This window comes from Natator depressus, chromosome 25, assembly GCF_965152275.1.
Source record: "Natator depressus isolate rNatDep1 chromosome 25, rNatDep2.hap1, whole genome shotgun sequence".
NCBI classification, from domain to species: Eukaryota; Metazoa; Chordata; order Testudines; family Cheloniidae; genus Natator; species Natator depressus.
In genome coordinates, this window is record NC_134258.1 from 8,764,444 (window position 1) to 8,792,202 (window position 27,759).

General features: G+C 52.2%; 1 protein-coding gene across 7 annotated transcripts; it reads left to right on the plus strand.

The window, feature by feature from the left end:
• The first annotated feature begins 581 nt into the window (after positions 1–581).
• TNFAIP8L1 (TNF alpha induced protein 8 like 1) lies at positions 582–27,475 on the plus strand. 7 transcript variants are annotated; one of them, XM_074939390.1, is made up of 2 exons: positions 582–598; positions 23,305–27,475. In XM_074939390.1, the coding sequence occupies exon 2, from the start codon at positions 23,310–23,312 to the stop codon at positions 23,868–23,870; it is 561 nt and encodes a 186-aa protein (XP_074795491.1). In that variant the 5' UTR covers positions 582–598; positions 23,305–23,309; the 3' UTR covers positions 23,871–27,475. The 7 variants fall into 7 exon arrangements, with proteins under 7 accessions (XP_074795491.1, XP_074795494.1, XP_074795493.1 ...); XM_074939393.1 differs by lacking the exon at positions 582–598 and adding an exon at positions 7,378–7,437; XM_074939392.1 differs by lacking the exon at positions 582–598 and adding an exon at positions 13,688–13,798.
• The last annotated feature ends 284 nt before the right edge of the window (positions 27,476–27,759 follow it).

Here is a 27,759-nt window from a genome sequence, read left to right on the forward strand (position 1 = left end):
CTGGGCTTTGTTCCTTTCCCGGGCCAGGAGGTCACCTGATTCCTTTGTTCTCCAACCCTTTAGCTCCCACCTTGCAGGGGGGAAGGGCCAGGCCATCAGTTGCCAGGAGACAGGGTGTCGGCCATTCTCTGTGTCCAGACCCCTGCACACACCTGCCCTCTAGGGCTCTGCAGTGATCATACACCCTTACCCCACCACCTAGATACTTAAGAACTGCATAGGGGAAACTGAGGCACCCCCACAATATTCGGAGGAAACACTAAGAACAGTCCCACTTCGTCACAAGGGAAAATGTGGGTGAAACAGCAGGAATGTGTCTCCTGCTGCTGAGACTGGTTAGGCCCCTGGGATAGTCTCCCCGGGTGAGCGATGGGGCCCCACAGAGGAAAACCGCAGCGTGGCAAAGCACTGGAGAGGGCACTGCAGGGGACTTGGAGAGGATCAACTAGAGGAGCCCTAACAGGGTTTTTCAGTCTCTGGATCTGCTCCACTGTAATGAAACCAGGGGACAGCAGCAGCCTCCCTCCCCCTCAGGAGAGGAACACGTGGGGGCCAAGGAGCGACAGCCACAAATGGAACTCACCTGCCAGAACAAGAGGTATCCACTTCTTATCCAGTCCAACGTCCGCTGGAAGAGATACAGGCTCCTTCTTGATCTGCCAGGCCTTAGGCCTTGCATGTATGGTAGGATAAGCATTTCCTTGTACTTGAGGGGGGACAGCGCCTCAGCTGGCATTAATCAGCCCAGCTCCAGCAGTACTGCCTAGCGGCTAGAGCACTAGGCTGGGACTCAGGATACCTGGGTTCTGTTTCTGGCCCTCCCACTGGCCTGCTGGGTGATCTTGGGCAAGTCACTTCCCCGCCTTCTGACTCAGTTTCCCCAACTGTAAAATGGAGATAATAATGCTGGCCTAATTTGCAAAGTGCTTTGAGATCTACCAATGTAAAGAGCGAGGTGGCATTATTATTAAGCTCAGTGGACTTAGAGAGATTTACATCTGCTGAGTGTCTGATGTCAGGGTGTTTGTGTTTATCATGTGAGCAGCATGAGGTTTATGATGTCCTCAGTGATTCATTTATTTGCTCGAGTTTTGTAAGTGATGTGAAGGGTAAGTACATTGGCAGTCGCCTAGCAACCAGGTTGGGTTTTTTAATGAAATGTTTTGGTGTCTTGTCTTTGGAACAGAGAGATGGATAGATCTGCAGGACAGGAACTCTGAGTGGCAAATAAAAAGACAAGGAACTTAGAATTGGCTGTAAGCAGACAGGCGGGGGGTGGGTGTCTCTGTAGAGCACAGCACAAGAAGACAGTGATCTGCTGCTGTTGGCCTCTTTCCTCTGAAGTTAGGTGAATTCATAAAACCATCCTTTAAGATATTCCATCTAAAATCTCTCCTGTCTCTGACCCCATGTGGAGTTCTGCGATCTAATCTTGCTTAGGGCACCAGAGTCTCCGAGGCCAGTGCTGAGGTTTCAAGCCAGCTTTGTAATGCAAGATCATCTCTCTTTTATCGCTTGCCACTGAGCAGGAGACATGAACTGGGGCTGGTCTGTATATCGCGCCCTTTGCAGCGACGACATTTACAACTTTGTTATACATACCTTTGAGACCAGGCTATCTGCACCCTGGAGAGATGCTGCCAGGTTATCTGCACCCTTGGAGACTTGTCCTCTGTGTGCCTCTGACATTCCTACAAAGGCAGAGGAGGTGTGCAAAGCTGACTAGGGGTCCCAGCATGCCGTTCCTCACAGTGCTGGCTGACTGAATGGATCTCTGTGTGCAATGTGTGTGAGCCGGCCGGAAAGGGGCCCGGATCAGGGAGGGAGCCCAGGTTGTCTGACAGCCTGCAGACCCCTAGTGCCATCCTGGGAAAAGCAGGCCAAAAGGTGCACCGGTCCACAGCCATCGTCCCCACTCCAGAGCTCAAAACACCGCTATATGCATGCACACACATACGTATAAATACACGCACACACACCCCTCAACGCACACGTACATTCACACATCTAAACACACACACACTCATATGTATAAATACACACACACCCCTCAACACACACGTACATTCACACATCTAAACACACACACACTCATATGTATAAATACACACACACACACCCCTCAACGCACACGTACATTCACACATGTAAACACACACACACTCATATGTATAAATACACACACACACCCCTCAACGCACACGTACATTCACACATGTAAACACACTTACATCCCTTTACACACACATACATATAAATACACACACCCCTCTACGTACACGTACACACATGTAAACACACACGCTTACACCCCTATATGCAAACAAACTCATACATGTAAACACACACCTCCCAAAGCATGCACACACACACACACAAACACACACACACTCCAGTGCACACATAGGGTATGTCTACTCTGCATCTGGGAGCAAGCACCGTAAAAATAGCCGTGTAGCTCACGGTAGCACTGGCAACAGCTCCAGCTAGCTGACCAGGGTCCCACGCGAGCTCGAGTCCGACCCACAGGGTCCGGGTAGGTTTGTTCTCAGGCAACCAGCCCAAGCGAGCCCAGTGCTACTTGCTGGCTCGAGCCAAGCTAGCATATGTCCATTTACTTGAGCTAGGAAGTTTGCTCCCAGCTGCAGTGTAGATATTCCCATACACTCATGCATGTAAACACACACACAGGCCCCTACTCACACACACACTCATATAAAAACACACACATATGCATAAACATACACCCCCTAAAGCACACACACATCTACGTGTATACACATTTCACACATTTACAGTCACACATATAAAGGCAATCATACCCCCCACTCACCAATCATACCCCCCTACTCACATAGACACAAATATCTGTGTGCGCATAATATGTATACACTGTCCACTGCACACAAACAGATTTATACATACACAGACCCCCTACAAACACACACTGACCCACAATTTTAGAAATATCTAAATACCCTTTCCACAAACACGCACCCACACACTGAAAAGCACGCACAAACAAATCTATCCATCTGCACACGTGTAAATACCTCCATACACACACACCCCTCCTGTACACACCCCTAAACATAATCACATGACTACACACACCCCGTGGACACATATCAACACATACTCACACCTACATCGGTTCCTACACATCTACACCCATATAAATATATACCCTTTTACAGACACCCCTGCATGTGTACACACATCAGTACAGTCACACACATATGTAAATATACACACATGTACATACAAGCACACACCTACACATAGACAAATATATGCGCATATAAGATATCCTCAAACACATGCATTCATTGTGCACCAAAGTCAATGGAAAGTCTCTTGCTCCATGGGGTAACTTGTCCAGTACTGGATGTAAACGGCCTGTCCAGGGAATACTGTTGTTCCTCTAGGCACCAGGAGTGGACAGAACATTGTCGACAGCTGTGATTCTAAATATTCCAGCTGCATCCTGCTCTCCGGCCAAACTACCACAAAGTAACAAAGCTCTTTTCTCTGGCTTCAGCCCTAGCTTCCAGGGAACAGCTGCTTTGATGATGTTAATCTGAGCCGTTAAAATGAAAGATGAAAGTTGAATAAACATTTGAACTTACCAGCAGAGAAAGAGGCGATTCAACTTCGGCCATGGAATGGTTAATGCAGGGAAGGTCTGTTCAGGGGACCTGGCTGATGCAGAAAAAAGCTTGGTCAAAATCTAGACAGGGCAAACCTGTTACTACAGAGAATTCTCTCCCAGGTGTCTGGCTGCTGGGTCTTGCCCACCACATCCTCAGGGTCTAACCGATCCCCATATTTGGGGTTGGGAAGGAATTTTCTCCTGGATCAGATTGGCAGAGACCCTGGGGTTTTTTGTCTTCCCTCTGCAGCATGGGGAACGGGTCACTTGCAGGTTTAAACTAGTGTCAATGGTGGATTGTCTGTAACTTGAAGTCTTTACATCATGATTTGAGGATGTCAGTAACTCAGCCAGAGGCTAGGGGACTATCACAGGAGTCAGGGGGTGAGGCTCTGTGGCCTGCAATGAGCAGGAGGTCAGACTAGTCGATCACGATGGTCCCTTCTGACCTTAAAGTCTCTGAGTCCATGTCTGAGGTGACACTCTGGGGTGATACAAGGGCATGATTGCATTAGGGCTATGGGGTGACACGAGAAAGGCTGCTCCCAGACACAAGGCAGGTATGTTGCAAGGAGATGATGTGCTGGGTGAGGGATCAGGGAACTTTAGATCCCCGTTTTCAGAGGTGCTGGTGTAACTCCCGCCAGAATGTGGGTGTTTGTCTCCCTGTAGTGGCCAGTCCACAGAAGACTGCTGCTTCACCCAGCTGAGGGACTGACTACATTGCAATTGCGGGGTGACGGCCGCTCGAGCTGACATACCTGAGCTAGCTTTCAAATCTAACTAGATCTGGTTCCAGAGCAGTGAAGCCGCAGCAGTGCTGCCTTCAGCATGGGCTAACCACCAGAGCAAGACCCCAGGGCTCTGGGTGGGCTTGTCCAACCTTTGCCATGCAGCTGCATTTTCACAGCTCCAGGACCCACACTAGCTTGGATACGTCTGCTTGAAATGCAAGCATGCCCAATGACAGGGGTGCTTTGAGCCATTGAAGGAAACTGTAAACCCTGTATATAATGGAAACTACTTCAAGCCAGGGGGGTTCCAGCACCTGTGCCCCATGATTGCAGTGTAGACATCCCCTAAGTCTGGGTCATTTAGCTCAAGCCGTAGCAACTCATGCTTTTAGCCCCCTGGCAGTATAAAGTGGCCTTAAAGGGGGCAGAAATGGCCCCCTGTGCACAGGGCCTCCTTGGCCAGCATAGAACTGGCATAAGGGCCGTACCCTGCTTCCAGCCCCTGGCACTGGTGGATGGATTGGAGGGATCAGAGTATGGCCAGGTATACTGCCTGATGGCTATTGTCTGCATCCCAGGGCCCATAGGCGGCTGTTTGAAATAAAGTGCAAGCTAGAGCACCCAGTGGTTAGAGCGGGGCGGGGGATGGGCATCAGGACTCCTGGGTCCTATTCCCAGCTCTGTGACGTTGCACTCCATATGCTTTATAAAAATATCTTTATGAGTGTAAATATGATGTAACTGGAATATGCTTTATGCAAAAGGTCTCTTGTAAGGTATCGTTACAAAGCTTATAATCTACTGAGTGTGGTCATCCTATTTGTATGAATGTGTCAGTCTTGTATCTGAAACTAGGGTTATGTAGCATAACTCTGAGGTCCTATTGTAATTATGCAAAGTGTGGGCCATTCATGGCAGTCTAGAATCTTGATGGCTCCCATTAACCAGGAAAATTGACTGTAGATGGCTCTGTTTACTTGTAGCCTTCCTGTATATGTGTGTGCCAGCCAGTGGGTAATGAAGTCTCACAGGACATGGGAACATGTCACACGATCCTGGAATCCATCTTAAACCTGGTGCTTTTCCATTTAAAAGGAGGGGTGGGAACCCAGAGAGAGACAAAGGATTCCCGCCTTGTGCCAAACATATAAAAGGGGGTGGAACAGAACAAAGGTGGACGCCAGTCATGAGAAATCCTCTAGTTATCACCTGAGCTGGAACTAACAAGGACTGAAGGGGAAAGGATTGGGCCCAGACTAGGAAGGAGTCTAGTCTGTGAAAGAAGCTTATTGGAACATCTCTGAGGGTGAGATTTTATTTGTATTCAGTTTCTTAATGTACTAGGCTTAGATTTGCGTGTTTTGTTTTATTTTGCTTGGTCATGTACTTTGTTCTGTCTGTTATTACTTGGAACCACTTAAATCCTACTTTTTATACTTAATAAAATCACTTTTGTTTATTAATTGACCCAGAGTAAGTGATTAATACCTGGGGGAGCAAACAGCTGTGCATATCTCTGTATTAGTGTTATAGAGGGTGGACAACTGATGAGTTTACCCTGTAAATTTTATACAGAGTAAAATGGATTTATTTGGGGTTTGGATCCGCTTGGGAGCTGGGTGTCTGGGTGCTGGAGACAGGAGTACTTGCTGAGCTGTTTTCAGTTAAGTCTGCAGCTTTGGGGTGGTGGTTTGGACCCTGGGTCTGTATTGCAGCTGGCTGGCTCAACAAGGCAGGGTTCTGAAGTCCGAAACTGGCAGAGAAAACAGGCTCAGAGGTAATCTCAGCACATCAGGTGACAGTCCCAAGGGGGTCTCCCTGACCGAACCTGTCCCAACGTAATCTAGTGGTTGGAGAGGGCGAGTAACAATTAAGACTCCTGGGTGTGGCTCCTGCCACTGACTCTCGGCAAGGCAGGTGACTTTCTGTCTCTCGGTTTCCCCATCTGTGAAACGGGGATAATGACCCTTCTCTCTCCAGCTAAGAGCTGTTGCTGGTGCCCCATTGAGCCACGGTGAGACTGAGGGCTGAGCAGGCTCATGGCTGGTAATTACTCTTATTATTGCAGCCTACGCCGCTTCCCGGGGAGGGTGGGACCCGGGATGGGCCGGGGAGCTGCCAAGAGCCTCCGGAGTTGCTGGCGGAAGCAAAACAGGGCAATAAAGCCAGAGGAAAGAGCGAGGGAAAGCCTGGGAGACAAAAGAGGCCAAGGCTTTGGCAGGGGGAGGGATAGCTCAGTGGTTTGAGCATTGGCCTGCTAAACCCAGGGTTGTGAGCTCAATCCCTGAGGGGGCCATTTAGGGATCTGGGGCAAAAATTGGGGATTGGACCCGCTTGGAGCAGGGGGTTGGACTAGATGACCTCCTGAGGTCCCTTCCAACCCTGATATTCTATGATTCTGTGACCCTGGCTGCATCTGCAGACCGGGGTGCAGGATTGCAACCATTTGCCTAGTGGGGGGGCTGCGAGTCATGGCACCAAACTGCAAACCCAATGATGGGGAACCGCTTCAAGCTGCTCCCCCAGCTCCAGCACTTAGCTCGGCGGGGGCGGGGGCAGGGGCCCTTCCGGGTGCCAGCGCCCGGCCAGAGGCTCCCCTGGCTGGGCAGGGAACCAAGGAGCCTGTTCGGGGCGGGGGGCAGCTTCTCCCCCCACCCCATATCAAACCCCAGCTACCGCCCGCCCCTGCGCCCGGGCCCCATTGGCTACTTTGTAGCCAGCCCAGCGCTGCCATTGGCTGGCGGCTCCGTCAACCCCCCCTTCCCCCGACTTCGCCTTGAATTTGAAACTTCGGGCTGCGCTGGGCTCGGGTTTCACCGCGGGGGGGCCGGGAGCGGGACCCGGCAGCGCTGCCTGGGGCTCGCCGAGCTGCCGCTGGCCCCGTGACCCGGCTCCGCCCGGGGGCAGAGAGAGCCGGGGGCGGGGGTCGCGGCGGACCGGACCCTGCGACCGGACCCTGCCGGCCGGGCAGCGGGACGCGCGCCGAGCTCCGCCGTCGGGCCGCGGGGGAGGGACGCGCATCCCCGCCGGGCCGGTGCCCGCCGGAGGCGGGTAAGTGCGGGGCGGCCCGGGAGGGACCGGGCCGGACCGGGGGGCGGCCCGGGAGGGGTCGGGCTGGAGAATTGAGCCCTGGTTAAAGAGCCCCCCCCCCGCCCCTCCGGGAATCGACCGGCGCAGCCCTGGGCCACGCGGCGGGAGTCTGGGACATTTCCCCGGCCAGGGCCTGCCCGCCCCCCCCCAAGCTGGTCATCACCCTCCCGTCTACCCACCTCCCCCCGGGCCTGCCCTCTCTCTCTCTCTCCCCCCCCCCCATCACCCTCCCGTCTGCCCCGTCCCTGGGCCTGTCCCCCGGCCCCCCCCAGCTGGGCATCACCCTCTCGTCTGCCCCCGCCCCCCGGCAAGGCTTGCCCTGCAGGGTATCACCCCCCTTTCTTCCACCAGGGCCTGCCCCATCCCCACAAGGCCAGGCCTCGTCCCCCCCCTCCATCCCCCTCCCCCATCCCTCGACAGGCATCCCCCCCTCCATCGGGCATCACACACACATCCGGTCCAGGGCCTGCCCCACTGGGCATCATCCTCCCGCCTGTCCCCCACCACCAGGGCTTGCCCCCCCCAGCTCCACTTTCTTTCTCTCTCCCCCCATGGCACAAGACCCTAATGGGCATCTCTTCATTTCTGCAGCACCAGCCCGTCCTGATATCTCTCCCTTGTCGCTCGGTGGCAGTGGGTATCTCCTCTCTCTGCCAGTGGGTACTAGTTGGCCCGTATCTCACCTTCGTGCCAGTGCTCTCTGCTCTCTCCCTGGATCCAGAGGCACCTCTCTGCTATCCTGAATGCTGGCCAATCTCTGGGGCGGGCAATGGGGATTTCGCCCCCTGTCCCCATGCCAGCGGGTTCTAGGAAGGCCCATCTCCCACCTCCGCAGAATCAGAGAGGGGGAAAGCCCCATTGCACAGTGGTCCCCGGTGTAATGTCTGAATACCGGCAGTAATGGTTAATGCCCACTCCAAATGCTGCAGACTGTACGGGTCAGGGAGGATGATGTGGGATGCTGCCTTGTTCCCGATGTATGACCCCATCTACTAATATTTCCCTGGCCTGGGGAAACTAAAAGGGTAGGAGGGATGTTGATGCCACTTCAGGGCCCAGTGTTCCTGCAGCCCTTTCAACATGGCACCCACCAACTCCATTCTCCTGCCCAGATTTTTCAAGGGCTCAGCACCCATGACCGGTGGCAGAATTTGCCCAAGGCCTCAGCACTCAGCAGCTCTCCTTGGGGTCAGGTTTCCACCCAACACGCTGCACGCTTCTGAGCACCTGGCTGCTTACCTGGGCATCTAAGTGGGAGTGGAGCTCTATTGAAGATCTGGTTCCAGGGGAGTAAACTGTGCTGGTGCCAAGCAAGAGCACTGAAGTGCGACCCCAGTCCAAGGGGCAACCAGCCTGTTGCTGGGATTTGAGGAGGCAGTGATTGCTCAGAATCCGTTTAATTTATTGCCCCATGCCCTGAATGGCTTGATAGGATAGAAGAACAGAGAACAAAGCTTGTTCCTTGTTCAAAGCTTGTTCCTTGTGGTCTGTTGCCACTCAAGAAAGAGATCTTGGCGTCGTTGTGGATAGTTCTCTGAAAACATCCACTCAATGTGCAGCGGCAGTCAAAAAGCGAACAGAGTGTTGGGGATCATTAGGAAAGGGAGAGATAATAAGACAGAAAATACCATATTGCCTCTATATAAATCCATGGTACAGCCACATCTTAAATAATGCGGGCAGATGTGGTCACCCCATCTCAAAAAAGATCTATTGGAATTGGAAAAGGTTCAGAAAAGGACAACAAAAATGATTAGGAGTCTGGAACAGCTGCCGTATGAGACAAGGTTAATCGGACTGGGACTTTTCAGCTTGGAAAAGAGACAACTAAGGGGGGATAAGATGGAGGTCTATAAAATCATGACTGGTGTGGAGAAAGTAAATAAGGAAGTGTTATTTACCTCTCATAACGCAAGGACTAGGGGCCACCAAATGAAATGAATTGACAGCAGGTTCAAAACAAACAAAAGGAAGTATTTCTTCACACAACACACAGTCAACCTGTGGAACTCCTTGCCAGAGGATGTTGTGAAGGCCAAGACTGTAACAGGGTTCAAAAAAGAACTAGGTAAGTTCATGGAGGATAGGTCCATCAATGGCTATTAGCCAGGATGAGCGGGGATGGTGTCCCTAGCCTCTGTTTGCCAAAAGCTGGGAATGGGTGATAGTGGATGGATCACTTGATGATTCCCTGTTCTGTTCATTCCTTCTGGGGCACCTGGCACTGGCCACTGTCGGAAGACAGGATACTGGGCTAGATGGACCTTTGGTCTGACCCAGTATGGCCATTCTTATGTTCTTATCTAAAATCAGTGATGTTTTCTGCTGGAACAGGTGACAGTGTGGCATGATTTGTCTTCTAAAGCCCCATCCACCAGTTTAAAAAAGCAGCTCAGTAGGAAGGGAAAGGAGCCATTTAACTCCTCTCTAAAACGATATTGCAGATTTAGAAGGGACTCCGAGAAGGGCAACACGAATTATCAATGGCCTAGAAAGTCTCTCCTATGAAGAGTGATTGAAAAGATTGGAACTGTTTGGTTGAGAGAGCATTGGACTGGGCCTGAGAAGACCTGGGCTCTATTCCCAGCCCTGCCACTGGCCTGCGGGGTGACCTTAGGCATACTACTTCCCCCTCTCTGTGCCTCCGTTTCCCCATCTGTAAAATGGGGATAATGATGCTGACCTCCTTTGTAAAGCACATGGAGATCTACTGCTGTATAAAGCTCTATAAAAGCTGAGGATTATTATTACGACCACCTTAGAGACTAGGCAAATAAAAGGGGATGTTATAAGATTCTATAATATAATGAATGGTCTAGAAACGATAGATTAGGAACATCTGTTCCTCCCGGTCTTTGTAACACAAGACTTAGGGGATGTTCACTGAAATTAAAAGGTGGTAAATTCAAAACAGATGGATGGAACTACTTTTTCACACCAGGCATAATTAGACTGTGGAACTCATTGCCACAAGAAGTCACGGAGACCAAGAACTTTGCAAGATTCAGAAAGAGGTAACAAGTATATGTCATAGTTATTGCCAATACTTTTGGAAGGGATATTAAATTTCAGGGTTTAAGCCAATCGCTAACTATTAGAGATCAGGGTGAGATCTATGGTGAGAGGCAGATTACCCAACAGCTGCTGTGGTGGGTTCTTGCACCTCTCGCACTGTGAGAGACAGGATGCTGGGTGAGATGGATTTTAGGTCTTACCCTGTCTGGCAATATCTGTGTTCCTGATCTCATGAGTAACATCATATATGTCTCTAGCGCCTTCCATTCAAGGACTTTATCGCTCTTTCCAAAGAACTAACCCTCTTAGTCCCTCTGAGCAGCATCACCCCATTTTACAGATAAGGAAACTGAGGCACAGAGAGGGGCAGTGACTTGCCTGAGGTCACCCAGCAGGTCAGTGGCAGAGCTGGGAATAGACCCGAGGGCTCCAGAGTCTAATAACCACTGGACCATCAGTTTGCTTAAAAGCAAACTTATAAATGCAGCAAGCCTAGAACACAGCTTGTAGATGTTGTCGTTCATTATTTGCAACACAGTCACACGTAGATCAGGGACCCACGGCCCTTGGCATAGTCCAGCGGTAAGTTACGCAGTCCTGACTTGTGTTCAGTTTTATGTCAAAAAACGAGATGGGGAATGAGACCAACAGAAGAGTGTGGACAAGGGGGTAACAGTGAAACCGGCAAGCGTTGCACCATGCCTGCTCGCCACCTGCCCAGCCAGCCACCCCATTAGACCCAACTTGGGGTGCACCTACCACAAGCTTCCCCCCCGCCTCATGAGCATCTTTCTTTGCTTCGAAAGTGGCTTAATATTTGCAATGATCCTTTCAGAGGCGCAGACCCCGGCAGCTGGGAGCATTCAGTGTGCCAGTCAGCTGAGACTTCTCCGCATGGGGCGTGGGGGCTTGAAAGCTTTCTTCCTGATGAGCCTCCTTAATCACCAGCCTCCTGAGCAAGGAAGGGAGGAAGTTGCTCCAGAAGAGAGAACTGCTGAGCTGAGCTCGACAAGGAAGGGAGGTAGCCGAAAGCAAGAGAGAGGCCTCAAAATAACTCTCCCTTCCTTATCCTTGCTCCATTCTGGGACAGAGCATGATCCATCCGGTCCTGCTTCCTGCCTCTCCCAGGGAATTATGCCCAAAGCTGGAATGATGCTGCTGTGATGGGAGCAAGCACACTGAGGGCCAGTGGAAAGGTACCTTAAGGTGGATGGAAGCACCCCTTCCCTCCAAGAATCTCCCCTCCCTGTATTCAGGGAGCTTTCCCAGCCAATGTAGAACTGGCCCGTGCTGGTCCTGCTCCCTGGCCCTGATGTAGGAGCAGGTTGGGGGCACAGCCAAGTGCCCTGTATCACAGGTAGTCTCTATTTCTCAGGGCCTGCTGAGGGCTGTGGGAAGGGGAGTGTAAGTCACAGCAGGCCCAGGCCTCCTCTGCTGGGACCAGACAGGATCCTGTACAGGGCATGCAATGGTGACATAAAGCATCCCTATCTCCAGTGCAGGAACGGAGTAACTGAGGCTCAGGCTACAACAGGGCACATTCTGTCCCTGTCCTCGGATGCCCCAGGAACCTCTCAGACTCCCTCTGTTGAGTGGCAACATCATGTGATCCGTTCCCAGTCCCAGGCATCGTTGCCATAATATTCCAGAGCGCGGGAAAGGGCGGTCTCTGCATACACCAGGCTCAGCTAGCTCGGATCACCATTACTGCCACCTCCAGGACTTCCTCCTTGTGTCCTTCTTATATCCCTCAGCCTTTTCTGGGGGAGCTGATTGGAGCCCCAGTGATCAGAGTGCTGGCTCACCAGGCCGGTCCCAGCACTCTGTCACCTGGGAGCTACACGAATAGCTCAGATCTGTCGAAAGTTCTTATCCCATGTCCTCACAAGTATCTGAGTGACTCCAATAGGCGGATTGTCTCCTTACAGGGATACATTTGAGCTGTGAGTCTAGAGCCAGATCCAGGGTTCTGGTTCAGGCTCATCTCTGGTTTTTGCGCTGAGTTGGCTATTTCCCAGTCGGAGCAGAGTTATTAGTGACTGTGGCCTATTACAAAGAAGAAACCCTAAGATCTATTTCAGATGGCTTCTGGTTTCCGCCCTGCTGTGTCTGTTGGCTTCCTGCCACTCCTAATCAGTTCCACGCTTGGGAGCAGCGAGGGACCGACAGGGGGCTGGAGTGCTGAGAAATGCTGTTTGGGGGATTCTGTGAAATGAGTTGGCAAGTTCTCAGTCCGGCTCTGAACATCCCGGTGTCCAGCTTACAGCAGTCACAGCTGATGGGCCTCAGCAAGAGAAACCAAAGAACATCCTAGCCATCTGAAATCCCGGAGTATGCCCCAAGCCATGCCGGTGGCAGGGGGACCTTCCATTGCCACTGCTGGGTGGCTAATTAAAGGCGCTCAGGGCTCTCTGTGCCGCAGAGGATCAGGAACCCCAAGGGCCTTTTACAATAACTCATTAGCACTTCCCTTTATGCTGCATAGCCACCTGTCCCCTAATAAATTCCCCGCTGCCTGGCTGGGGCCTGCACATGGGACGTTGGGGGCCAGAGCAATGGCAGGGGTGAGCAGCAGGAGGCCTGGCCAAGGCCGCCCTGAGTCAGGCCAGTTTCCCAGTGTCATAGCCCTATGCTTTTGGGGCCTGGACTGAGGCCTCGCCAACTCATTTCACAGCATCCAGTGAACAGTGTTTCTCCACCCGTGGGCCTTGCAGCAGTGAGGGGCCCAGCTTGCACCAAGAGGCAAAACCGCCCATGTTCCCGGAATAGAGTCCCACGTCTTCTCCCCCGGTCCCAGCCCAACCAGGACCCTTTCCCTGTAAGCAATTTGGGGAAGGGGCCGTCTCTGTGTTCCGTGTTTGAACAACGCCGAGCACCACCGGGGGCCCTGGTCTTCGACTCCGGTGCCTCTGTGCCACCACCACGCAGCCGGTAATAACAGTGACGCTGGGCCGGCATGGTGCTATAAATGGGATAGGCCCCCGCTGTGTGTACATATGGCTGGGCCTGCGTGGCTCACCGGATTCCTGCTTCCTTCGTCAGGGAGAGGGTCTTTACGCAGTAGCTTCCGTCTCCTTCTCCTCCTTGGACCCGCCCGCTGTGCACACAGTCTGCCTCCCGGGGCGGAGGTTGCTTGGCTACTGATCAACTCTTACATTTGGCCACTTCAGGAGAACTCCTGCAAAGGGCCTGACTTGTTTCTCCAGCAGCTGGTAGATGTTAGCGATGGGGCTGCTGGGGAGGGTGTAGCTATCAAGACCGTTTGCGCCCATGGCAACAGGTAACAACAGAGGCTGCAGGAGATGAGGTACTTCTTTAATTATTTATTCCCCCACCCCCAAACGCCACTAAAAGTCAGGCCTGGGAGGGTGAGATCCTGACGCCTGTCAGAACAGTGCTGCCAAGGGCATCTGGAGTTGGCTGATGTAGGGGGTGTTACCTAATGGTTAGAGCTGGTGACTCCATGGGCTTGCTTTGCCATTCTTTAATGGTCATATTAACGCTTCCCTGGGGTGGCAACGCTTCCCTGGGGTGGCTGTGAAGCTTAATTAAATTAGTGTCCGTTAGCGGCTCTGAGAACTGCTGGGTGGTACGGCAGGGCAGAGCCACAGGAAGAAAAGCGAAAGAGAAGGACAGTTGTTGAAATTCCTTCACCCCTTTACAGAGCCTGGCTGGCTTCCCGCAAACTCGGGCAGAAGTTTAAATGTGTGTGTATAAGGGATAGCCCTTGTGCAGCTCTGCACCCCTTTGGGATGCCCTCTGCACAGGGGATTTTCCGCTTACTTCAAGGTCCCTTTGTGCTGCCAGGGTGGCATAAAGGCGCCTCCGTGTGACTAAGAACCAGACCCAAGCAGGGTGCCTTGCCCCAGTGTAGACAAGATAATGGCACAGTGAAGCACTGCGCACCGGATTGCTTTGCTCCTGTCCGGCTCTGGCGTGAAAGGCCGCTCTCCAGCAGACCCAGGTTAGGCCCTCGGGCAGCGAGGCGTTCCTGCCATGCTTGCTTTCCACCGCGCTGGCAGGGGAATGGTGGAAGAGCTGAGTTCCGGGGCAGTCAGGGAGCATCTCGACCCACTCCGCAACCAGCTGGACAGATGCCGCTCCCGCTGTTTAACGTGCCCTCTGAGCGGAGAACTTTTGCACCAGAGGAAACTTTTGACGGCAAGTTATAAAACCAGGCAAAACTGGGGGGGGGGGGGGTTCTATGGGTATGCGAACGTGGCCCTAACAAGCGCCAGGAGGAGGAGGTGCCTGCCTGCTCTCCTCTCCTCTTTCCACATGCTGTATGCTCTCTCTCCATGCTGACCCATAAATTATTAAAGCGCCTTTGTGCTGCTCTATGAAATATTCATCCCGCCATCAAGGGAGCGGTGGGTGGGTGTTCGGCGGGAGAAGGGGAATGGCTGACAGTTGCTCCAGTAATTGAGACCAGCATCGTCAGGAGTGGAAGCAGTGCAGGTGGGCAGTGTCTGGAAGAAATGCCGGGGGGAGAGAGTAGCGAGGGGCAGAGTGGGAAATAATAAATCACCACCTCCGCTCCCTTCCCAGCTTGTGGAATGGGAGGGGGCTGGGCTCAGGCTCTGAAGCCCACTCCCCACCCACTCCCCGCGGAGCCGTGATGATAGCAGAGGCCCCTGGGAGGACAGTGTGGCCGGAGTTGGATGTGGCGCTGCAAATTGGCTTCCTGCACACACCTGTATGTTTCAGTTTTGCCTAATCCCTTTCAAATGTCACCAGCCTCTGCTGGGTGCGGACAGGATGCCAGTGTTTTCAGAGTCACGAAGCGCCTGTTTTCTGATTCGTCATAGGTGGATGCTTTTAAACGATCGGGCCTGATTCGACCCTCGCTTCCGCTGGCAACTGCGGGAGTTATTCCTGATGTACACCGCTCTTGGGGATAGGGGGCCGGGGGCGGGGATCAGGCTTTATCTCAGTTACATGTACCCACGGAAGAAGGCTTGTGTCAGCATCTGAGGAGCAGGCGGGGCTGAGGGAACCGTGAAGCTGTCGCCGGATGTGCCATGTTGTTTATGGGTGAACTGAAATGCTCATCTGCCATTGCAGTCCTGTGGTGTGCGTCATCCCCGATGAAAGGGTTAAAACTCAGACCTGGTCTAAGTAGCTGCAACACTGCTGAGGTCAAGGGAGATTCTTAGTCCAGGGCTGCGTTTGTCTCTACGCCAGGTCCTCTCTGTTTGATCAGCCAGGGAAATCTGATTCTGATGCTGTGTGGTATCTAGCTTGGTCAGGTCACTGCTGTCACTTGATATCTGGGGGTGGCATTTGGTGATGCTCTCTCCGCTGCATGCCCTTCAATTAAGCTCTTCCTAAAAGTCAGTTTGTTTTTTTTCCCTCCCTGCGAGTTGCCCTTGCTGCAGAGCTGCAAAACTCACTCTGCGCCGGGTGCCAACTTCACATTTGCAAATGAACCCGTTTGTAACTGCCTTGTGTTCAGAACCCCTTCATGATAGCTGGGAAGGGACTATTCGCGGCTTGGGGCCGAGAGGAACAGGTACAGAAAGGATCCCTGTGGATGAACGGTATTAACTGGATTTATCTTTGCCCACAGCGGGGTGTATCTGCTGGCTTCCCCCTACTTTTCATGTCTAGTTCAAGCTTCTTGTTCTTCCCTTTAAAGCTTTGCATGAAGCCGCTTCTGCTTATCTCTCTGCTGTGGTCTCTTGCTGCTCCCTGTTGCTCTGATGATGAATCCGTCTTACCATCCCTTCCCCCACCCTGGTCTTTGTGCCTCCTTCCATGCCCACGCGTGAGGCATGAATTGCTCCAGGTGCCTGGCCCTTCCTCGTTCCAATCCCTCCTATCACCAGGTCCCTCAGCGCTCACTTCTGGCAGCAAACCCTACTGAATCAAAGCCAAAGACATGCTTCGGTGCAGAGCCAGGCTGCCAGATCAACATCAGTGAACAGCTAACATGGTTCATGCCATCCAGCGAGGCAAGGAAAGCAGCTCACTACTCTGCTGTAGGTAGCAGTGGCTGAATCCTCGACGTGGGAGAGAAACTGAATCCTGAATTTGAGCATGGCAGATTAAAACATACACCCATCTTGCCTTGGAATGTCTGTCTGTATATTAAGGTACTTGCCTGGTCCTCATCACCGTAGTATTTGAGCACCTCACAATCTTTATTTATCCTCACAACACCCCTCCGAGGTAGGGAATTGCTATTTCCCATTGTGCATATGGAGAAACTGAGGCACGGCATGACTAATGGGATGCAATTGCAACATGGGTAGGCCTGTTGCACTAGCTGGCTAAAGATAGCAGTGTAGCTGCCCAAGTACAGTCCCACCCAGGACCCTAAGTATTGTTCCAGGGGGCTGGCTCCCTGCTCTGCACATTGCAACCTGGCTATGACCCTTCTGCAGCAGGCCTGTGACCCATCTACAACCTTCCTGCAACCCCTTGGTGAGTCGTGACCCACTGCTTGGGAAGCAACTCTTGGCCGCAGACTTTCTGCGTGACCTTGGGCGAGCAGAGAATTGAGCTTTGGTTTCCTGCATCGTAGGAGTGCAACCAAACCACTGAGCCATCCTTCCTCACGGTCACAATGGGGTGTCAAGGCTCCCAACTGCAGGAGAGAGATCTGAGATAACTTCAGGTGTCTGGAAGAGAAGGGAAAGCGGACAAGTCTGTGGTCTTGGACCCTGCATCCTCAGCTCCATGACCGTTGCCCCATCCTTCCTCTGGACAGAAGCAGAGCCTTGCTCCATTTCCCACAGCCGTGTCACAGACCGAACGGCACTTTCAGAGGCTGGTGTGGTTTTTTTAGAGGTGTGTTCAAACTCCAGCAGAGCTGGAAGCGTGAGTGACAGGAAGGAAATCTGCTGGTTTATTTCCGTCTCTAACTTGTGCTGGGGCAAAACTGCCTCTTTCTATGTCGGCTGATAAAGCAGCGCCGAGGTGAACAATGGAATGAGTAGGAGGCTCTGCGTGACGGGCTCATCTGAGCAGGAAAAGTCTCATTCGAGGGAAATCTCCAGTCACTCGTTAAACGGTAGCATCTGCCCAACGGGAAGTGAGCCATGTTGCTGGGGGGGTGGGGGAGCACGTTGAGAGGATAGTAACAGATTAGCAGGAGAGAGAGGTTCGGCACGAGAGAAGGAGTATGAATTCATTCCCCAAGTCCGGGGTGATGCTGCCGAGTCCCGTTTAGAGCCCCCTGGCTTCCTACACACACCTGGAGCGATCCTTAGAACTGGATGAACCACGGCTCTCTGGAGAGGAGATTAGACTGGCACTGGAGAGACCTGAGCTCCTGGCTCTGTAGCTGGCCGGCAGGGTGACCTGAGGCTGATTGCTCCCTGAGACGCAAGGGAAATGAGCAGCGGAAGTGAGACGAGGTTTGGAAAACGTGACCTGTAAGGAAAGGTTGAAACGCTGGGCCTGTTCGCTGTAGGGAAGAGAAGGCCGAGGCCGGGGGACGTGATAAATATGTAAAAGGTTGCTATAGAGAGGACGGTGACCAATAGTTCTCTGTGTCCACCGAGGGTAGGACGAGAGGATGTCACCTTAGTTCGAAGCAGGAGTGACTGAGGTTGGATATTAAGGTAAACTTTCTAACTCAGAGGGTCATTAAGCTCTGGAACAGATGACCTAGAGGGGTCGTGGAATCCCCATCGCTGGAGGTATTTAAGAAGAGGTTGGACTAACCCCCGTCAGGGATGGTCTAGGGTTACTTGGTCCTGGCTCAGCGTGGGGGGGCTGGACTAAATGACTTCTCAAGGGCCCTTCCAGCCCTCCATTGCAACAATTCCATTTCTCCCCGTCTCAGTGATACTTGCCTTCTACAGCACTTTGAGATCTGTGGCTGAACACTGCTATGTAAGAGCCAGGCATTGTTAAATTAATAGTGCGAGGGAGTGTTGTGTGGTGCTTGTTGCCATGGTTGCTTACAGGGATGTCTGGGTGTTGCGGGCTCTTTAGAGACGGTTCCCTTTGCTGGGCATTTCCTTGTTTTTAAAGGATTGTGTGGGTGGAGGTTGTACTTAGCCAACCTCAGCTGACAAAGGTTTTGGTGTGGGAATTTCTATTTATATGGGTGCCTTTCATGATCCCGAGGCACTTTGCAAACTGCCGGCACACAGCAGCACTGAAATGCAGCCACCTCTGGGGTGAAGCCACCAGCTGGATGGATAAGGCATCAGCAGGTTGGAAAGAGCAGACATTTTGGGCAAGGACAGGGAGGCAAACCCTTACTCTCCCAGAAAAGCCCCTGAGAAGTGTAATGTCTGTGCAGAGCAGAGAGGATCACCGCTGGTAAGGTCGCATGCTCAGAAACGTGCCCGATTCATTTTCTCTTCTGGGGCTCACGTTCAGTTCTGCGGGCTGGGCTCTGCAGGAAGTCAAGCTAGATTCTCAAAATGGTCCCTTTAAGAGCCCAGCTTCGCTCTGCTCTGAAAGGACAACTGGGTAAGTCAGCCCCACATCTTTTAGGCCAAGGCCTTGAGCTGTGACCAGGGATTTTGGAAGCCCCAGCTTTTTGGGGGTGCTCGGTTTGAGACACCGTAAAGGGGCCTGATTTTCCCAAAGTTCTGAGCACTTTCAGGTCCAGAGAGAGTCAGTGGGAGCTGGGGATGCCCAGGGTGCCTCAAATGATTCCTCTCCGAAACCAAGGGAAATTAGGGCCGTACGGTTTCTGGGTCTCAGTTCTGCCATCTGTGAAATGGGGATCAGGCCAGTGTAAGAAGGCTTCCACCACAGAGAAATAGATGTCTAGCCAACCTTCTCCCCACTGCCGTCTCTCCTAAGGCAGCCGCTCAGAGCTGTCACGTCACTACGCTTGCTCACCCAACTTGGGTCGTCTGTCTTTGGAAAGATCCCTGGACGAAAAGACACTGGCAGACAGCAGAGCTGCCCTACCGGGGCCACAGCAAAGCTAACTGCAGCCTCCCACGAGCAGGGGAAGTTAACTTTCTGAAATGCAGGTGCTAAATCATAGCCCCTGTACTGCCGCCCACGCCCCTGATTGAGCAGCTCTGTTTCTCTCTCGCTTGCTTTCTCTCTCCTCTCTCGCAAGTGCCCTCTCTCTCGGCACCAACTTCTCTCTCGTATGCCTGTCCTGTTAGGAGGATGCCTGCAGCTCCAGCTCCAGCCTCACGCTGTTAAAATCAATGTTTTCACATAAAAGGAAATACTTGCAAACCTTTGTGTTTTCCAAAGGGTTGTAAATAACGCTGCGTGGAACATGATGTAATAGTACAGGTTTTGACTGCTCTATTACTGCTCGCTTAATTTATACCCTCCTTAAGCCTGGGCCAGCCTTTCCATGAATGCCCCCAATTTGCAGGGGTTTAGAACTTGCAATGGAAAATTCCCGGCTGGCTGGGGCTAGCTGGGCTGGCTTCCACCGGCACCTTTGTCATCCGGCCTGGGGCAGTTCTCCTTAGCTGTATGAGGAACTGATTCAGAGTCACCAGTTCTATTAGCCGGACTATTGTTCCCATGTAAATCCTAGGATGACAATGATCTTGTGTGATGGTGTACTCTAAAGCACCTTCCACTGGATGATCTCAAAGCACTTTATAAACCTGAGCTCGCTATCTTTCCCCCCCGCCATGTCAAGTAGGTAAGTGTAGCAGGGTGCTGCTGCAAAAACACCTAATTAGCCCCTGCTCAGCCAGCTCCAATCAAGAGAAATAGATTGGGGCTGGTGTAACAGGCATGATGCCTGGCCTGGGGACTGGCTCCACCTGTGGGCCTGACAAGCCAGCAGTTATAAGGGCTGGGAGCCAGTATGAAGGGGGGCTGCCAGGAGAACGGGCAGTCTCCTGGCTGTGGGCTGACTGCTTGGGAAGGAGGGAACTAACCCTGTAAGCCTTGTACGTAGCTCAACACTGGCAGTGGGAGAACTGTGTGTGTAAATAAAGCCACGGGTGCTGCATAACAGGAAGCCTCTCTGGGCTTTATTGGGGCAGTCAGCAGGCCCCAGGAAGAGGGGTGGGCAGAGGACCCTGTTACAGTAAGTATTATTAGTCCCAATTTACAGATGAAGAAACTGAGGCACATTGAAGTGAAGTGACTGCCAAGGAATGTACGGCAGAGCTAGGAATGGAATCAAGGTCCCCTAACTCCAAATTCAGTGCTTTAACCACTAGACTATGCTCCCTCCTTTAATCACAGTCTGTTGTTTTGCTACAAACAGCAGTGTGCCCTAGTGGAGAGGACTAGGATGCAGGAGACCTGGTTTCAATTCCTGCCACGCACCTTGTGCCACTCTGTGCCTCAGTTTCCCCATCTGTAAAGTTGGGATAATGATACTGCCCTCCTTTGTAAAGTGTTTGGTGGTCCACAGCTAAGAGTTAGGATTTATAATCCATAGCACCTGTGTCCTCATTCCCTGCCCCTTTTTGAATGACTCCATTTCCGCTGACCAGAAAAGCCCTCGCAACCCCAGTTTTCGTGTTACTCAAAACCTTTGAGATGTGCATTTTCAGCAAGGGCTAGTGATTCTGGGGACCACCTGGAGACACCTTAAAGAGGCCTAACTTTCAGAGAGCAAGTGCCGAAAGCTTAAAGTACAAATATTAAAGTGCACGATTCCGGAGGGTAAATGTTTGAAACTGGATTATTTAGGAAAGGGAGACACTGAAAATGCTTGCAAGCAATCGATTTATGAATGGCTTCACCCCAGTGGCCTGGATTACCTCCCCATACTGTATGATCTGTATTATCGTAGCGCCTGGTGAGCGCTTGTCATTGACCAGGACCCATTTGTGCTCAGAGCTGTACAAACATAGACCGCCTCTTATGTGTTTTTCCTCATATACACGCAATGGCTGTGGCCAAAGTCCCAGAATAACTTCCCTCTAAGCAGAGCTTTCCCGAAGCCAGCGCTGTAATTTTTGCCCATCAGGTCAATGCATTGAAACACATATTTTTATTTATTGTGTTACAACAGCAGCTAGACCCTCCAGCCAAGATCAAGGCCCCGTTGTGCTAGGTCAGGACTGGGCAAACTTTTTGGCCTGAGGGCCACATCGAGGTGCTAAAACTGTATGGAGGGCCGGGTAGGGAACTCTGTGCCTCCCCAAACAGCCTGGCCCCCGCCCCCTGACTGCCCCCATCAGAACCCCTGACCCATCCAATCCCCCCCTGCTCCTTGTTCCCTGACTCCCCCCAGCCCCCGGGACCCCACCTCCGACCCCACCCCCATCCAACCCCCACCTGCTCCCTGGCTGCCCCAACCTCTATCCCCACCCCTGCCCCCTGACAGGCCCCCCGGGACTCCCACGCCTATCCAACCCCTCCCCCTGTTCCCCGTGCCCCGGCGAGTTGAGGCTGCGGGGGAGGGGGGACAGCAGGGGCGGGGCCGGGAGCTCAAGGGCTGGGCAGGTCGGTCCCATGGGCCAGATGTGGCCCGCAGGCCGTAATTTGCCAACCTCTGTGAGAGGTGCTGTAAACAGACATGACAGACAAGGGGCGGGCAAAAGGAAGGATTGTTACCCATATTTTGCCAATGGGGAAACTGAGGCACAGAGCAAGTCAGTGACTGTCCCATGGTCACACAGGGAGCCTGTGGCAGAGCTGGGACTTAAACTCCGATCGCTTGAGCCAATGAAAGCGCCGAACCAAATTTGTTCAGATTCAGCGTAAACAGGTCCCACCATATGGAAACAGCTGCATCACTGACCTGCTTCTCTTTCCCATCTGTCCTAACATGAGAGCTTGTTGTTATGATGGTCTGTAGTGTGTTGCTGTTCCAGGCAGGATGAATCCCAGCACCTGTGTTGCTTCATTCGCTTGTTTCAGTCTCTAACACAATCACTGGCTAAGTGGCTCGGTTTGTGTTTGTGAGTCCTAGGCAGGTCTTGTAACCTGTCTCTCGTTCTTTCTCTTGCCTGAATTGCTGCATTCATCTGTGTGCAGCCATCAGCTAAGCTGATAACCTTGCTTATGAGCTCCTCACTTCTTTCTTCTTTGGTGGGCTTGCAAGAATCAAATTCCCTCACGCAGCGCCGGTGCGGCGCGCAGGAGACTCGGTCCCTGAGTAATGGTGAGCACAGGTTATCATCCGGCCAGGAAACTGAATCAGTTCCAGAATCCAAACTCTGGCATAGCAGGGAGCCGGAGAAATCAAGTGCTTTGATGTACTTTGAAAAACACAAAAGGAAACCAGCAGGAGTGCTGCTCTCTGGCAGCTTGCAGGGACTGAACAAAATTATATCAGCAAACGTGGCTTATAATGTTACCCACTCTCGGGGTGTGAGCTCTGCTGTGCTAAAGAGCTGCTCACCAGCCAGACGTTGACCAACAAGAGTCACGTGGGTCTCCCCCTCAAGGAAATGAGCCAGATTTTAAGGAGGGCACGTTAAAACAACTGGTAATAAATCCCATTCTGCATAGGTAGCAATACAGATCTCAGGTGGGAAGAGAGCAATATAGGTCTAATGGGCCTTTCCAATGTATGCAGTGCATTGACCTTCCTTTGATGTTTAGGGGATTTTATCCCACTGTAATACCTAACCACTAGATTACACCTGTTCCCAGAAAGGGGGAAAGAACCCAGGAGTCTTGGCTCCTAGTCTCCTACTCTGTAAACCGTGCGCACTCCTAAAGCTGGGTACAGACCCCAGGCGTCCTGATGCTCTGACCTTCCCTGTTCTGACCACTAGACCATCCTCCCATCCCAAAGCTGGGAATAGACTGCAGTAGGCCAGACTCCCAGCTCCCTCTGCTCTAACTATTAGACCAAGATGCTTTTGTGTGCACGCGGACCTGTGCTGGGAAGGGAGGGCTCATTACTCCAGGGCAAGGCCTGAATCACACGGTTCTGTTCTCTTTTCCCCCTTCCAGAGAAGATGGACACCTTCAGCACCAAGAACTTGGTTCTGCAGGCTCAGAAAAAGCTCCTGAGCAAGATGGCCTCCAAGACCATGGCGAACATCTTCATCGATGACACCAGCAGCGAGGTTCTGGATGAGCTTTACCGGGTCACCAAGGAGTTCACCCACAACCGCAAGGAGGCCCAGAAGATCATCAAGAACCTGATCAAGATTGTCATGAAGCTGGGGGTGCTGTACCGCAATCGGCAGTTCAGTGCCGACGAGCTGCGGCTGATGGAGCACTTCCGCAAGAAAGTGCACACGCTGGCCATGACCGCCGTCAGCTTCTACCAGATAGACTTCACCTTCGACCGCCGGGTCATGTCCGGCGTGCTGAACGAGTGCCGCGACCTGCTCCACCAGGCCGTCAACACCCACCTGACGGCCAAGTCCCACTCCAGGATCAATCACGTCTTCAACCACTTTGCGGACTACGAGTTCCTGTCGGCGCTGTATGGACCTTCCGAACCCTACCGCACCCACCTGCAGAGGATCTGTGAAGGGGTCAACAAAATGCTGGATGAGGACAACATATGAACCAGCAAAGACAAGGCCTGAGAGCAACTGTTTGGCTCTTTGCCTGGCTCTCTTCCACCTGGACTCTCCAGGCTGCATTCTGGTGTCCGTGAATTCAACGGCAAGACATCTGTTGTTTTCAGTGGGGTCAGGCCTTCTCACGCACTCTTTCTCCACAGTGCTAAACGTCTTGCTCTTTCCTTTTTTTCCTCATGAAGACCAAGGACTCTTCACTGTCTGTCTAAATGAGGTTACAATCTGCTACTTGTCTTGGTAGCCGGAATCTTTTCACCTCACTTTAGCTCCCTAATGAAATTAAAGTGAGACAAAGCAGCTTCCGTCTCTACCCCACTGGGGCACAACCACACCAAAGGTGGGGTTGTTTGTCTGAGTGAGACTGGAGCAAATGCTCTTCTTTGCACTGGCTTGATATCCGCTTTGGAACCCAGCCCAGTGTCTCTAACCCATCAGAGGCCAAGCCCCACAGTACGGGAGCTCTCTGGTTAAAGGACCTTGGTCTCACTGTATATATGTTTATCCACCAAGTGCTCTTAAATTCAGAGTCCAAGGAGTCCTGCTGTAGCAGAATCTCTCACTTCTAAATCTATTTTAATGCTGGTGAGGGAGGGGAACCCACTTTGTCTTGTGTGTAACTTTTTTTTTTTTCTTAGTTAAGATTAATTCAAGCAGAGAGCATGGAGGAGTGGTTCAGATGCCCCTGCCACTGCCAAGATGTAAGGCTGTCTGTCCTGGAGTTCAAACCATGCTGGCTGGGTTTCCCTGGCCAGCATAGAAAAGGATGAGCCATATTCTAAAATGCTTTACAAACCCATGCTATGGTCTAGCACCCCTCGGCCGGGGAAAGTGTATTAGCACCTTGCAAGCAAGAATTGGGTTGTGGTGTTTACCTCACTATTGTCTCCTGGGGGGGCAAGTTATGGATAGTGGGAGGATTTCACATAGGGATGGACCCAGCTTTGATACATCACCCCACAAGTCGAACCCTGCACGGATACAAAATTGGTATCCGCATCCACAAATATGGTCTGCGGATAGAAAGCGGACATCTGCAGGTTTGCAGGGCCCTACCCACAGGGTCCCAGGATGGGGAGGGACCCTTGAAGGGGGGAGAGGCTGCAGCGAGGGTGATCAGGTTGAGACACTGTGGTTCAAAGCTTAACACAGGTCAGGCCTAAACTAGGGGGTGCAGCAAGAAGTGGCCATGCTCCAGATACCACTTGCCCCCCTGACTGTTGCCCAGTGAATACTTTGGGCTAGTTACAGAGGCAGCCTCTTCCTTCGAACTGAGAATGGTGGAGCATTATTTTCTGTCCATGTTCCTTTCCTAGAGGGGAAAAGAGGAGTCTGTATTTTCAAACCAAATAGCAAATGTGTACTTTCCTCCTCTGAAATCCAAACTGAATTTCTCTGTCGTCAGCCCCTCCGGCTGATTATATCAATGTAACTGTTTAGAGTTGGTCCTCGGGGGCTTTCCCTAGTATGTCGTAGGTTGGAGACATCTTAGATTCCAATAAAGTAAAAAAAAAAAAAAAAAAAACCCAACCACGTAGCCCTGGTGAGTTACTGAAATAAAGTTGTCTCTTCCACCGGAGCGCAGTACAGGGTTTGGCTACAAATGCTGTAAGTAAGCAGGGTGCATGGCTGGCAGGTGCTCGCAGAGCTTTTGCTTTTTAAACAGAAGTACTAGCCTAAGGCCTTTTCCTTTTCTGCACCAGGGTTCTGCCCAGGAAAGCAGAGGTGCAGAACTGTGTACCTCTAGGTGCAGCAGCAAAGCCTGAGGGGCCCTGGGGCATCCAGGGATCCTACCCACGTTCATGTGAATGGAGGGCATTTAACCCCATGCAGGGCTGGGCCGCTGGGGAGCAGGAGCTCAGATTAGGCACTTTGTGTGTCACCTCGGATAGCCCCCGCTCTTTAGAATGTGTGTGACTCTGAACCACAGCCCTGCTTACTAATCCCCACCTTTTACCTAGCGTCTTTCATCTGTGGCTCTCAAAGTGCTTTACAAAGGACATCAGTAGCATTGTCTCTATTTGTGGATAGGGAAACTGAGGCACACAACTGGGAGGTGAATTGCCCAAGGTTCCCCAAGAGAGCTGAGAATAGAACCCAGCTCTCCTGAGCCCCAGGCAAGTGCTCTGTTCACTGAGCCACACTTCCTCCAGTTCAGGACTATGGTGCTCCAGCCCTTAACCATCCACTTTCATCCACAGAGCAGGTACAAGGTGGGCAGTGGCTGGGCAAGCTTCCCTCTCCCCCACCCCCCCCCGCCCTGATGGGGAGGGGCTGTTTCTAGAGGGCAAGGAAGTAGTTAGGTCATCACCCCCTGCTAACTTGGTGCCAGGAGGGGTCAATTGTGGTGGTCACCTATTCAGTGGGAATTAGCCCCCAGACCAGTGGAGACCAGCTGCAGCACTGTCAATTAGGTGATTCCATAATCCCATTGGCCAGCCCTTCGAGTCATCCAGCCACCCTTCTTTTAAATAAAGTTTGACAGCTTTACTGTACTGCCACCATTCAACCAGGGGCCCGACTTCAAATGCGAACGAGAACACGTGAGCCAAGGGGCTGCGGGGCGGTCGTTCCCCTTTGGCACGCAAACCCGAGTGCTGAGTTCTGCAGCAGCCTTGCCACGCTATGGGGCAGCCCCAGATAAATCCTCTGTTTGGCTTCTCGCTCTTTTAAGAACGAACTAAAGGCAGGGGGTGAAAGCACCTTTCTCGCCAAGAGCACGGTCTGAACCGGATGCCGCCATCCAGGGCCTGTCTTCAGCACTCCGATCTCTGCATTGTGCTTTGAAAATGGTCCTTTAAGCAGAGCAGCTGCTTCACAGCCATGCCTTATCTCAGTGACCTCCTGTTCCAAAGGATGTCTGCAGGCGCAGCAGCTCTGGCCTTCAGGAGCTTGCTCATGCTAACCCGGTAGATTTAGAGCAGTGAGCAGCTGTGCCCCTCTCATACACAGCTCCTTTTCTGCTGCTGGGTCGAGGCACTGATAAATTTCAGGCTTTTAAAATTGCAAAGCCCCAGCCTCCTGTGTTTAATTTGGCTTATTCTGAACTATTGCAGCTAATGTAATTGTGCAAAGCAGCTGGGGATGCAGGGGAACGGAGTGGCTACAGGTGCATGAATATAAGAGCCCAGGGGTATGCTGTGTACAGCAGCTCTTCACCTCTGGGGCTCTCAGTTATAAAAGTTTGCAAGCGGAGGTTTAATCCCTATTACTTTACCATCCTGCGCCTGTCAGTCTGTGCTGATGAGAGGCCCAGGCCTGGAACAGCCTGTCAATAGGCAGCTAGCATATTGGCAGATGTGCAGAGAGAAACCGAAGCGGAACCGGTCTGATTGATGCAGCAGCAAAGGGCTGGAGTGCTGACAGGAAAATGCTTTACTGCTCTGTTCTCAGCATCATTTATGTGGAACATCTCTGTGGTGAAAAGTTCTCTGGACTCAGCAAGAGTCCTCAGTCATGAGTCACTGATATGACCGTGCATGATGTGGCATACCTCCAAACTCACCAGGAACATGTCTATATAGCAACTATACAAGGAGGATCCCTCAGACATGGGCCTTGCCTGGAACTTCCATTTTTTCCCCAATTGACACCCCCCCCCCCCAAACTCCCCCTCTCTGTCTTTGAGAGCTACGAGTTCTCAGCATCTCTGGAAATCAGGTAGGCTTCTAAAAACCTCAGTACAAGGGAGCAACTGACTTCCGAAGAACACATGGACTCTACAGAATGTCCCTAACTACTGTCCAACAGACAAGTGACCCAGCAACAGCTACTGGGAGAATGGGACAAACTCATAGAGCTAGTGTTGTCTTTGCACCATGGCTGGGGCCTACAATAGATGATGAAATGTCTGATACAGCTTCTCACAGGCGGATGG